The 13142-nt window shown below is 45.7% G+C and overlaps 1 protein-coding gene and 1 long non-coding RNA gene across 2 annotated transcripts; both read right to left on the reverse strand.

Annotated features, from left to right (window-relative positions):
• Positions 1-199: 199 nt before the first annotated feature.
• On the reverse strand, positions 200-6403 carry LOC135109483 (serine-rich adhesin for platelets-like; the record flags this gene model as incomplete). The annotated part of the gene is made up of 2 exons (XM_064020862.1): positions 200-747; positions 1048-6403. Coding segments are annotated over 2 exons (5886 nt in total), but the record flags the coding sequence as incomplete, so codon positions are not given.
• Positions 6404-6417: 14 nt separating this feature from the next.
• Positions 6418-12848, reverse strand: LOC135109675 (uncharacterized). The gene is made up of 5 exons (XR_010272841.1): positions 12712-12848; positions 10499-10660; positions 10067-10193; positions 9082-9217; positions 6418-6790 (listed from the first exon to the last, which is right to left on the reverse strand). It is a non-coding gene; the product is annotated as an uncharacterized LOC135109675 (long non-coding RNA).
• Positions 12849-13142: the final 294 nt, after the last annotated feature.

Consider the following 13142-nt stretch of genomic DNA (forward strand, 5'->3'; position numbering starts at 1 on the left):
TTTTCAAGTATATGAACAGAATCACTCAGCGTTTCTTCACCTTTCATGGCAAAACTAATTAATGCCTGTTATGTGACTTCAACATCTATAGGCTCACCTGAAATTAACCTTCCATAACAAGATCAGTTAATACATGTTCTTTGACTGATACTTGACCTCACCTAACATGACCTTGACTCCCTGCTATCACCTGTCATTACCTGGTCTAAATGTGCTGTTATAAGTGCACTGTTAAGAACACTTGTGGAATGTCGACAGTATATGTTATTGAATTACTCGTGCAGAAGACAAAAAAATAGACAGGGAATAGACTCGCCTTTATAAATGTCTTATAATCAACCGCCTCTGATTTGGGCGAGGCGGGGAAAGGTATGGCTCTGTTGCCTGATGTTACCACTTCCATCTCCTCTTCTTCATCCTCTTCCTCCTCTTCGTCTCCAAAAAGGAAGGACCATATCGCGTTCCTCTTTTCCCTGGATGATGTTCTATTCTCATGTCTCTCTTGAAGTTTCTTGACACCTTGTGGATTGACGCCTCTCCCCAGCGGATTCTTTTCTCTTCTCTCTTCATCTCCATTTACTCCACTCTCTTCGTTTCTTTCCCTCCTCATCTTCGGTTCTCTGCTCATCCAGGCTCTCGTGTCTTCTCTGCCTTGTCTTAGGTTAGGCATTGATCTCTGTCTCGTTGTTTCCATTTCCTCCAGGCTCCTCCTCTTTCTATTGGTCCCCATCATGTCATCTGTGGTTTCTGTAACAGACGTCGATTTTCTCTGTTTTATTGCGTATGTATATTGTTATTGTAAGAAAGATTATTATTATTATTATTATTATTATTATTATTATTATTATTATTATTATTATTATTATTATTATTATTATCATTATAGTGTACTTTCTTTTATCTCTCGTTTTCTACTAGTTATAGGTGTGGTTGTGGTTGTGGTTCAGTTGTGGTGGCAGGCTTGCTATGGTGTAGTGAAAGTGCTGTGGTAGTGGTGGTGGAGTGGTGTGATAGACGTGTGGTGGTGGTGGTGGTGGTGGTTAGTACCTGTTGTGCTTCCTGTTGTGGTGCTGCCCGTTGTGGTGCTTTCTGTTGCCATAGATGTGGAGTCTGTTATGGATGTGCTGCCTAGTGTGGATGTGGAGTCTGTTGTGGATGTGGAGCTGCCTGTTGTGTATGTGGTGCTGCCTGTTGTGGATGTGGAGACTGTTGTGGATGTGGTGCTGCTTGGTGTGGATGTGGTGCTGCCTGTTGTGGATGTGGAGTCTGTTGTGGATGTGGTGCTGCCTGTTGTGGATGTGGTGCTGCTTGGTGTGGATGTGGGTTCCGTCGTGGATGTGGTGCTGCCTGTTGTGGATGTGGAGTCTGTTGTGGATGTCGTGCTGCTTGTTGTGGATGTGGAGTCTGTTGTGGATGTCGTGCTACCTGTTTTGGATGTGGAGTCTGTTGTGGATGTGGTGCTGCCTGTTGTGGATGTGGAGTCTGTTGTGGATGTGGTGCTGCCTGATGTGGATGTGGAGTCTGTTGTGGATGTGGTGCTGCCTATTGTGGATGTGGTGCTGCTTGGTATGGATGTGGTGCTGACTGTTGTGGATGCGGAGTCTGTTGTGGATGTAGTGCTGACTGTTGTGGATGTGGGTTCAGTCGTGGATGTGGTGCTGCCTGTTGTGGATGCGGTGCTGCCTGTTGTGGATGTGGTACCGCCTGTTGTGGATGTGGAGTCTGTTAAGAATGTGGTGCTGCCTGTTGTGGATGTGGTGCTGCTTGGTATGGATGTGGTGCTGACAGTTGTGGATGTGGAGTCTGTTGTGGATGTAGTGCTGACTGTTGTGGATGTGGGTTCAGTCGTGGATGTGGTGCTGCCTGTTGTGGATGTGGTGCTGCCTGTTGTGGATGTGGTACCGCCTGTTGTGGATGTGGAGTCTGTAAAGGATGTGGTGCTGCCTGTTGTGGATGTGGTGCTGCCTGTTGTGGATGTGGTGCTGCCTGGTGTGGATGTGGAGCTACCTGTTGTGGATGTGGTGCTGCCTGGTGTGGATGTGGAGCTGCCTGTTGTGGATGTGGTGCTTACTGGTGTGGATGTGGAGCTGCCTGTTGTGGATGTGGTGCTGACTGGTGTGGATGTGGTGCTGACTGGTGTGGATGTGGTGCTGACTGTTGTGGATGTGGAGTCTGTTGTGGATGTGGTTCTGACTGGTGTGGATGTGGTGCTGATTGATGTGGATATGAAGCTGCCTGTTGTGGCTGTGGTGCTGCCTGTTGTGTATGTGGTGCTTACTGGTGTGGATATGGAGCTGCCTGTTGTGGATGTGGTGCTGACTGGTGTGGATGTGGTGCTGACTATTGTGGATGTGGAGTCTGTTGTGGATGTGGTGCTGACTGGTGTGGATGTGGTGCTGCCTGTTTTGGATGTGGAGTCCGTTGTGGATGTGGTGCTGCCTGTTGTGGATGTGGGTTCCGTCGTGGATGTGGTGCTAACTGTTGTGGATGTGAAGTCTGTTGTAGATGTGACGCTGCCTGATGTGGATGTGGTGCTGACTGTTGTGGATGTGGGTTCCGTTGAGGATGTGGAGTCTGTTGTGGATGTGGTGCTGCCTGTTGTGGATGTGGAGTCTGTTGTGGATGTGGTGCTGACTGTTGTGGATGTGGGTTCCGTTGTGGATGTGGAGTCTGTTGTGGATGTGGTGCTACCTGTTGTGGATGCGGTGCTGACTGTTGTGGATGTGGTGCTGCCTGTTGTGGATGTGGAGTCTGTTGTGGATGTGGTGCTGCCTGTTGTGGATGTGGAGTCTGTTGTAGATGTGGTGCTGCCTGTTGTGGATGTGGAGTCTGTTGTGGATGTGGAGTCTGTTGTGGATGTAGAGCTGCCTGTTGTGGATGTGGAGTCTGTTGTAGATGTGGTGCTGCCTGTTGTGGATGTGGTGCTGACTGGTATGGATGTGGAGTCTGTTGTCGATGTGGTGCTGACTGTTGTGGACGTGGTGCCGCCTGTTGTGGATGTGGTGCTGACTGTTGTGGATGTGGTGCCGCCTGTTGTGGATGTGGTGCTGACTGGTGTGGATGTGGTGCTGACTGTTGTGGATGTGGTGCCGCCTGTCGTGGATGTGGTGCTGACTGGTGTGGATGTGGTGCTGACTGTTGTGGATATGATACTGCCTGTTGTGGATGTGGAGTCTGTTGTGTATGTAGAGCTGCCTGTTGTGGATGTGGAGTCTGTTTTGTATGTGGTGCTGCTTGTTGTGGATGTGGAGTCTGTTGTGGATGTGGTGCTGCCTGTTGTGGGTGTGGAGTCTGTTGTGGATGTGGAGCTACCTGTTGTGGATGTGGAGCTGCCCGTTGTGGATGTGGAGTCTGTTGTGGATGTAGGGCCGCCTGTTGTGGATGTGAAGTCTATTGTGGATGTTGAATCTGACGTGGATGTAGAGCTGCCTGTTGTGGATGTGGAATCTGTTGTAGATGTGGAATCTGTTGTGGATGTTGAATCTGTTGTGGATGTGGAGCTGCCTGTTGTGGATATGGAGTCTGTTGTGGATGTGGAGCTGCCTGTTGTGGATGTGGAGTCTGTTGTGGATGAGGGGCTGCCTGTTGTGGATGTGAAGTCTATTGCGGATGTGGAGCCACCTGTTGTGGATGTGGAGTCTGTTGTGGATGAGGAGCTGCCTGTTGTGGATGTGGAGCTGTCTGTTGTGGATGTGGAGTCTGTTGTGGATGTGGAGTCTGTTGTGGATGTGGAACTGCCTGTTGTGGATGTGGAGTCTATTGTTGATGTGGAGCTTCCTGTTGTGGATTTGGAGTCTGTTGTGGATGAGTAACTGCCTGTTGTGGATGTGGAGCTGCCTGTTGTGGATGTGGAGTCTGTTGTGGATGTGGAGCTACCTGTTGTGGATGTGGAGTCTGTTGTTGATGTGGAGCTGCCTGTTATGGATGTGGAGTCTGTTGTTGATGTGGAGCTGCCTGTTGTGGATGTGGAGTCTGTTGTGGATGTGGAGTCTATTGTTGATGTGGAGCTGCCTGTTATGGATGTGGAGTCTGTTGTGGATGTGGAGTCTGTTGTTGATGTGGAGCTGCCTGTTATGGATGTGGAGTCTGTTGTGGATGTGGAGTCTCTTGTTGATGTGGAGCTGCCTGTTATGGATGTGGAGTCTGTTGTGGATGTGGAGTCTGTTGTTGATGTGGAGCTGCCTGTTATGGATGTGGAGTCTGTTGTGGATGTGGAGTCTATTGTTGATGTGGAGCTGCCTGTTATGGATGTGGAGTCTGTTGTGGATGTGGAGTCTGTTGTGGATGTGGGGCTACCTGCTGTGGATGTGGAGTCTGTTGTTGATGTGGAGCTGCCTGTTATGGATGTGGAGTCTGTTGTGGATGTGGGGCTACCTGTTGTGGATGTGGAGTCTCTTGTTGATGTGGAGCTGCCTGTTATGGATGTGGAGTCTGTTGTGGATGTGGGGCTACCTGTTGTGGATGTGGAGTCTGTTGTTGATGTGGAGCTGCCTGTTATGGATATGGAGTCTGTTGTGGATGTGGAGTCTGTTGTGGATGTAGAGCTGCCTGTTGTGGATGTGGAGTCCGTTGTGGATGTGGAGTCTGTTGTTGATGTGGAACTGTCTGTTGTGGATGTGAAGTCTGTTGTGGATGTGGAGCTGCCTGTTGTGGATGTGGAGCTTCCTGTTGTGGATGTGGAGTCTGTTGTGGATGTGGAGCTGCCTATTGTGGATGTGGAGTCTGTTGTGGATGTGGAGCTGCCTATTGTAGATGTGGAGTCTGTTGTGGATGTGGAGCTGCCTATTGTGGATGTGGAGTGTGTTGTGGATGTGGAGTCTGTTGTGGGTGTGGTGTCTGTTGTGGATGTGGTGCTGTCTATTGTGGATGTGGAGTGTGTTGTGGATGTGGAGTCTGTTGTGGATGTGGTGCTGTCTATTGGTGTGCTGAATGTTGCAGCGCTGCTTGTAGCACCTCCCCAGGGGGTGGAAGATGTCCTCTCACTTGATGCTCCCCAAGGGGTGGAGGATGTACTCTCACTGGAACCTCCCCAGGGGGTGGAGGATGTGCTCTCACTGGAACCTCCCCAGGGGGTGGAGGATGTGCTCTCACTTGATGCTCCCCAGGGTGTGGAGGATGTACTCTCACTGGAACCTCCCCAGGGGGTGGAGGATGTGCTCTCACTGGAATCTCCCCAGGGGGTGGAGGATGTGCTCTCACTTGATGCTCCCCAGGGTGTGGAGGATGTACTCTCACTGGAACCTCCCTTGGGGGTGGAGGATGTACTCTCGCTGGAACCTCCCCAGGGGCTGGAGGATGTGCTCTCACTGGAACCTCCCTTGGGGGTGGAGGATGTACTCTCACTGGAACCTCCCCAGGGGGTGGAGGATGTGCTCCCACTGGAACCTCCCCAGGGGGTGGAGGATGTACTCTCACTGGAACCTCCCCAGGGGGTGGAGGATGTGCTCTCACTGGAACCTCCCCAGGGGGTGGAGGATGTGCTCCCACTGGAACCTCCCCAGGGGGTGGAGGATGTGCTCTCACTTGATGCTCCCCAGGGGGTGGAGGATGTACTCTCACTGGAACCTCCCCAGGAGATGGAGGATGTGCTCTCACTGGAACCTCCCCAGGGGGTGGAGGATGTACTCTCAATGGAACCTTCCCATTGGGTGGAGGATGTGCTCTCACTTGATGCCCCCCCCGGGGGGGTGGAGGATGTACTCTCACTGGAACCTCCCTTGGGGGTGGAGGATGTACTCTCGCTGGAACCTCCCTGCGGGGTGGAAGATGTACTCTCGCTGGAACCTCTCCAGGGGCTGGAGGATGTGCTCTCACTGGAACCTCCCCAGGGGATGGAGGATGTGCTCCCACTGGAACCTCCCCAGGGGGTGGAGGATGTACTCTCACTGGAACCTCCCCATTGGGTGGAGGATGTGCTCTCACTTGATGCTCCCCAGGGGGTGGAGGATGTACTCTCACTGGAACCTCCCCATTGGGTGGAGGATGTGCTCTCACTTGATGCTCCCCAGGGGGTGGAGGATGTACTCTCACTGGAACCTCCCCATTGGGTGGAGGATGTGCTCTCACTTGATGCTCCCCAGGGGATGGAGGATGTACTCTCACTGGAACCTCCCCATTGGGTGGAGGATGTGCTCTCACTTGATGCTCCCCAGGGGGTGGAGGATGTACTCTCACTGGAACCTTCCCAGGGGGTGGAGGATGTGCTCTTACCTGAGGCTCCCCAGGGAGTGGAGGATGTGCTCTCACTTGATGCTCCCCAGGGGGTGGAGGATGTACTCTCACTGGAAGCTCCCCAGGGGGTGGAGGATGTACTTTCACTTGAGGCTCCCCAGGGGGTGGAGGATGTGGATGATGATGTGCTTGAGTCACCTGTACAAGTCAAGCGTTGGTCAGTGTAATGTTTTTATTCGTCAGTATCGAGGAATCATTTGTCATGCCACTGGTTTTCATGAGTTATTTGGAAGAGGCAAATCAGTAAATGAAGATTAAAAGCAAAAAAGAAACATCAAGTTCGCCGTTTCTCTACACTGATCTTGAAATATATATCTGAAAATGTTTTTAACATGCATACACTCACCCGCCTATCCACCCACCCACCCACACACACACACACACACACACACACACACACACACACACACACCGGTGTAGTAATAGTTATATCCTCCATAGCCCGTGCCAGTGGAGTCTCTGTCCCAGAAGTCACCGCTGTAGCTTCCCGAGTAGGGCTCGCCGTAGTAGTCGTAGTAATCGTAGTAGTCGTTCTGGTACGTAGAAAATCCTTCGCAGACTGCGGAGTGAAGGGCAGAGGAGAAGGATGAGAGAGAGAGAGAGAGAGAGAGAGAGAGAGAGAGAGAGAGAGAGAGAGAGAGAGAGAGAGAGAGAGAGAGAGAGAGAGAGAGAGAGAGAGAGAGATTATCATTTTGCCTATCTCCTTAACTTGAATAGGTAAAAAGGAACATATCACGTGAAAAAAAAAAAAAAAACTGAAGGAGAAAACAAGAACATGTAGTTGTATTACCAACTTCACCCAACATCTGAATTATGCAACCAACACCTCAACAGCTCAATACCCGAGGTACGAGAGGGCTGGTTACTTAAACACGCAACACCACCATACACAGAGGTAATGATTTCTGCCGTGGTTCGTTGGGTGGCGGTGGTGGTGGTGGTGTTGTTCATATAATAGTAATTGTGAAGAATGTATTGTTTTGTGGGTGTTGCGTGGAGATACGAGTAACGGTAGTGGGAGTGATCGTGGTAGTGGTGGTGGTGATAATAGTAGTAATAGTAGTAGAATAGCAATAGAATCGTATAAGGATCTTGATTACTGTAGATTTAACCTTTTTTTCTGAATTCTGCACCTGTTCGTCTCTCCGCGTGTATACAGAATGGCTAGGAAATAAACTTAAAACTAACAACGCCCCACGCTGAGATTCACTTACGTCACTCACGAACCTTGACAGACCAGGACATCCTTCTCAAAATCCGTCTATCAATAAACTGAAAACTTAACACCAGGGTCACGAAACCAGGGAAAGGTTATTCTATTGAAGACTCACGGTCATATTATTAACCCTTACACTGCTACTAGGCTTATCTTTCCTTCATTACTAATCACTCAGGCATCTTTTTCTATTCTACACCCACCTCCAAACATTACACGGACTTGAAATTGAAAACTGTATAAAAGTCCATACGTTGTTTTTAGCGCTATTAATTGTTACGTATCGCAGTGCATTCATGAAGAACCTTATTGGGTAAATATTGTAGTTCTAACTTTAAAAAAAAAAAACGAGTAATATTTCCTTGTAGATTCTGAGTGGAAGAGAAAAAAAGGTTTTACTTGATCTAGTCCTTTGTGTCTGCGGGAAAACATCAGTATTAGAGATTTACTTACTTCCTTTATATACATTTAAATGAAATGAGACTGACTTGGGATTGAAAATTAAGGAACAAAGGTGATTACTGTGTCCAGGTGTGTTATGAAAGAGGGAATAGATAAGATAGAGAGAAAAGACAGTAAGATAAATAATTGGATCTTTAGCCTTGAAGCCAGCCTTTCCCTCATCTTGTTACCTATTCGTGACGACAGCAATTATTGCCAGCACTTACTTCCACCGCCACCACCAGTATCATTACTCCGTTGTTATTTTTTTTGTGATTATGTCACTGTGTGTGTGTGTGTGTGTGTGTGTGTGTGTGTGTAAGTATCCTTTGTAATGCGTACATGGGTTTCTCTGTATAAGTCAGCATATGTTATTCAGGTGCACACATGTAAGTAATTCCCTGATCACTTGTGCATAGACAACTTTGCTCGTTAGTATAGTTTGGGCCATTAGTGGTGCCACTTGACTCCTGTATTGCTCCTAACTGCACAATTACCGCGCCCCACCCTGCCCCACCCCTTGCACGCCCCACCATGCCCCATCCGCCTCGCCTCATCTCGCCCCGCCCTACTCCACTCCCTCCTTCTTTCCTCATTTCATTACAACCATTACATCTTTCCATCTTTTTATTTATTTTCATTTCATTTTCTCTCTCTCTCTCTCTCTCTCTCTCTCTCTCTCTCTCTCTCTCTCTCTCTCTCTCTCTCTCTCTCTCTCTCTCTCTCTCTCTCTCTCTCTCTTTGTTCCTTAATTTCTACTCTGCTTTCATTTCATCCTCTCTCGTCATCTCTCTGTGGTTCTGTTTCTCGTTCTTTTTAGATTTTTCCCTTATTTCCTCATTTCTTCCCATCCACGGCCTCTTCCCATCCTCTCTGCCTGTCCTGCACCTCGCCTACCTGTCCTACCTGTTCGTTGTACCTTGTCTTTTTTCTTACATTATCCACTTACCAGTCTTGTCCTATTCTTTGGTTCCTTTTTTTTTGCTTTCCTTCATTTTTTATTTCTTTGTTATTATTATTATTGTTATTATTATTATCATTATCATTATTATTGTTATTATTATTACTCACCCACCGTCAACCTTTACCTTTCCTTCATCTAACCTTACCCTGTACACCACATACAAATAACCCATCCCAGTGACCTCTCCTATAGCTTCTTTTGACGTTCTCTTCAACATCCTCACACTTACTGGCTTCAGAGTTCTCGTCCTCTATTTGAACAAAAGAAGACCAGGTTTGGTGGTCTGCTACAGATGATCTGGCGGGAAGTGGGTTCAGGTTACACACAGTCACTGCAGGGAACGGCACCTTTGTTTCTTCTATTATCTGTGGAGAAGGTACAAAAAGGTGATAGAAAAGCCCTTGTAGAAAGAGAATGCAAAGGGATGATGGAGAGGGTTTGAAACGGATGGTAGAATGGGGCGTTAGAGAAGGATGATAGAAAATGAGTTAGGAAGAAAGTGTAGGAAAGCATGGTAGAAAATCGTTGATAGAGAGGAGATGAAAAAGTAATGGTGAAAAGGGTTTGGTAGGGATGGTAGCAAGGGACATTACAAAGGAACTATAGAAAAGGAAGGTAGGGAAGGATGGTAGAAATGACTGGTAGAAAGTGGTGAGAAAAAGGACTGCAGACAAAATTGGTAGAAAGGGAAGAAAGAGAGGAACTGAAAGCGATGGTAGAGAAGGTTAGCAGAAAGGAAGGGGGTAACAGAAAGAGATTATATTGAGACTATAAAAAGGATTGGTATAGAGGATTTAAAAGGGATGGCAGAAAAGTACATTGTAAAGGATCTGAAAAGGGCATTAACAATGGAGTTTTAGCGATTATATCTTTTACCTCGACTGCTTTCAAGAGGCTGCAGTGGAAACTAATAGGAGACTTTCAAGAGTATTTTCATGATTCTGCTGATGGCTTAACAAGAATTCTACACCATCAGTAGGAAAAACACCCATGAGACCTTGACTATTCACCTGTGTGGCCTTTGAAAATGAGAACATGAGAGAAGAGTTTAGGAATACAGGATAGAGCGACAAACAGACCCATCATATGAAAACTTGAGTAATAATCCTTGTGACCTTTGAAAGTAATACTGTTAAGAGAAGAAGAGAAGAGGAGAGGAAAGTGTTTAGGAGTACGGGATGGAGACAAACAGGCAGGCAGACAGACAGACCCACCTCAATAGTGACCTTCTTCGGGTACTGGAAATATTCTGTAACGATGCTGTAACACTGGTAGGTCCCCCAGCCAGCCATCACCAGGCACACCGCAAGCCACAACACTCGCCGCCACCAGTGTCGACTCCTGAGGGGGACACACACACACACACACACACACATAGGGAATGTTGTTGTGGTTAGTCAGTAAATCGTCATAGTTTGTGATTAAATGCCAAAGTAAAGGTGTGAAATACGAGTTTCAATGAGAGAGAGAGAGAGAGAGAGAGAGAGAGAGAGAGAGGAGAGAGAGAGAGAGAGAGAGAGAGAGAGAGAGAGAGAGAGAGAGAGAGAGTGAGTTAACCACAAGTATACACCACAAATACCAAAAATTCCCTCCATTCTTTTCACAACTAAGATAAACAGAAGCAAAACAAAGGAATCTGAACCTACAGAAACACTTTGCCGATGCCGTGGGCGCTGAAAGACCCCGCAAAGTTGGCGACCCTTCTCTGTAATGACTCATCCTCCTCTTCCTCCTCCTCCCTCGCTTTCTTGTGGAGGTTCTCGTTCTTGTCTGTCCATGCCTGTCTGTGTCCGTCCTTCATTACTGTCCTGTGAGGAAAGAGAGAGAGAGAGAGAGAGAGAGAGAGAGAGAGAGAGAGAGAGAGAGAGAGAGAGTAGGTTTGCATTTTCTTAGTATAGTTTTTTGGTTTAGATATTCGTTCTGTTTCAGCATAGGACGATTAATTTCTGTTCACAAAGGTTCTTATTTGTATTCTTTTGCAAAATATTCTCCCCAAACAAGAATAAAGGGATACTTATTTATTATTGTTTCTTTTTAGTCCCACGCCTTTTATTTTGCTGTACAAGAATCGTTTACTTATTCCGTTAATCCCACGCTTTTCAATTAACTTTTCGATCATTATTTCTATTTCTATTTGTTCTACGCCGTCATTTTTGCTCAATTAGAATTGTTTTACTTTTTTTTATTAGTTCCACGTCTTTTACCTTTGTGCCTCGTGTTTTTTTTTCTTTTTTCTCTTCCGTAAAAGAAAGGTGTATGTATTCTTAAACACTTTGCTCTTCAGTCGGGGCTATTTCCACAGGTCACAAAGATAAGTCAGGTTTTTATGAGTCTTTTTTCTCTTTAATGACATAAAATTATTGTTTAACTGTCACAAGAATCATGAAATCATCCTTGAAAATAGTGGTATGTTTCACTCAAGAACGATGGAATTTTTTTTTTTTTTTTTTATAAGACGCTAAAATGTTCAAGAATGAGGAACAAAAAAACGTAAAGCGACAAGGTGACTGACTTGACGAATGTGAGGGAAGAAAAAACGTGTGCAGTACAGAGGAACCAAGATACGTAGAGTACTCGTGCTGTTGTTCACACACACACACACACACACACACACACACACACACACACACACACACACACACACACACACACACACACACACACACACACACACAGACAAAGACCAACTGACGTGACGAGATGGGCATTTAATCTTCCTGTCATAATAATACTACGACACACACACACACACACACACACACACACACACACACACACACACACATACACACACACACAGGAACATGTCTTCATGAATTAATTTTACAAATTATCTTTCCGTTTCATTCCTTCATTATCCCTTTCCTCTTTTTCCTTTATACTGTTTTTTTTTCTCGTTTCTTTGTTCTTTTTTTATCTGACTACTTTTCACATTTCCCTGTCTTCCTCCTCCTCCTCTTCCTCCTCCACCTATCTGACTTCCACAGCAATTAGGGTATCAAATAACCAAACAACACGAATTAGAGCAACAAAGAACATGATAATTAAATGTAAATAGCATATGAGAGGAGAAAAAAATATATACTGGTACGCTGTGTACTTCCTTTGTATTTTCACTGCGAGTAGATCAATTTACTGTAGAGACAAACATAAGTAGAGCAAAAAAAGGAAAAAAAAAAAAAGGTAAATACTCACACACACGCACATACCCAGAAGGAAGACAAATGACCAAAGGCAGTTAGGTAGGATTGTCAGTTTGATAAGTCGACGGTTTCTCAATACCAATCGTCGACCTTATCTATTTTGTTATTCTTTTTTTTTTATGGGAAGGTTACTTGAGTCTGATGGATGGCCTCTCTTTGGCTGCATAGTGAAGGGAGGGAAGTGGCTAGCGTGTTATGAGTCGTATTTGATTGGCTCGAGTCGCGTGTAAACAAAGATTATGATTGGTCAGTTAATCAGATGGTGCTAATAAATATTTTTCTAAAGGTTGGAGTGAGTTGCTAACTATTTTTTTTTCTTATTATATTTTGTTTATTTTCTATAATTTCTCGTCATAAGTTTGTACATTCATATTATTTATCTTGATTTCTATGCAGCTTCATGTATCTTTTTTTCCAGCATTTTCTTTGGGTTTTATATTTTTATTGTTGTTTTTTTTCTATCTTTTTTATTCCTTATTTCTAGATTTTTTTTCCATTTCATCGTTTTCTTTTGCAATGGTTTTATGGTCATTAATTGTTAGAAGGCAATACATGCTGAAATTATAGTGCAAAGAGAGAGAGAGAGAGAGAGAGAGAGAGAGAGAGAGAGAGAGAGAGAGAGAGAGAGAGAGAGAGAGAGAGAGAGAGAAACTTACCTCATGTAATTATCGATGTCTTCTCTTTTCTCCATGTTTTTTTTTCTTGTCTCTTCTCCGTTTTAGTCTTACCGTCTCTCTCTCTCTCTCTCTCTCTCTCTCTCTCTCTCTCTCTCTCTCTCTCTCTCTCTCTCTCTCTCTCTCTCTCTGACGGCACAGGACAGTTCCTCCACCTTCTTCCTCTTCCTTCCTGAAAAAAAGACAAAAAAACTTTTCTCAATTAAAGCAACGAATTGCTCTTTAATTATTACTTCCTCCCCTTTTGTCCCTCATTCTAATCTTATCTTATCTCTCTCTCTCTCTCTCTCTCTCTCTCTCTCTCTCTCTCTCTCTCTCTCTCTCTCTCTCTCTCTCTCTCTAGGAAAACCTATCCCACGCGTCTTTCAAGCACCTGATCAACGCAATAAGGTAAGAATTTCTCCAATTAGTCT

This window comes from Scylla paramamosain, chromosome 19 (genome assembly GCF_035594125.1).
Source record: "Scylla paramamosain isolate STU-SP2022 chromosome 19, ASM3559412v1, whole genome shotgun sequence".
In the NCBI taxonomy this organism is placed as follows: domain Eukaryota; kingdom Metazoa; phylum Arthropoda; class Malacostraca; order Decapoda; family Portunidae; genus Scylla; species Scylla paramamosain.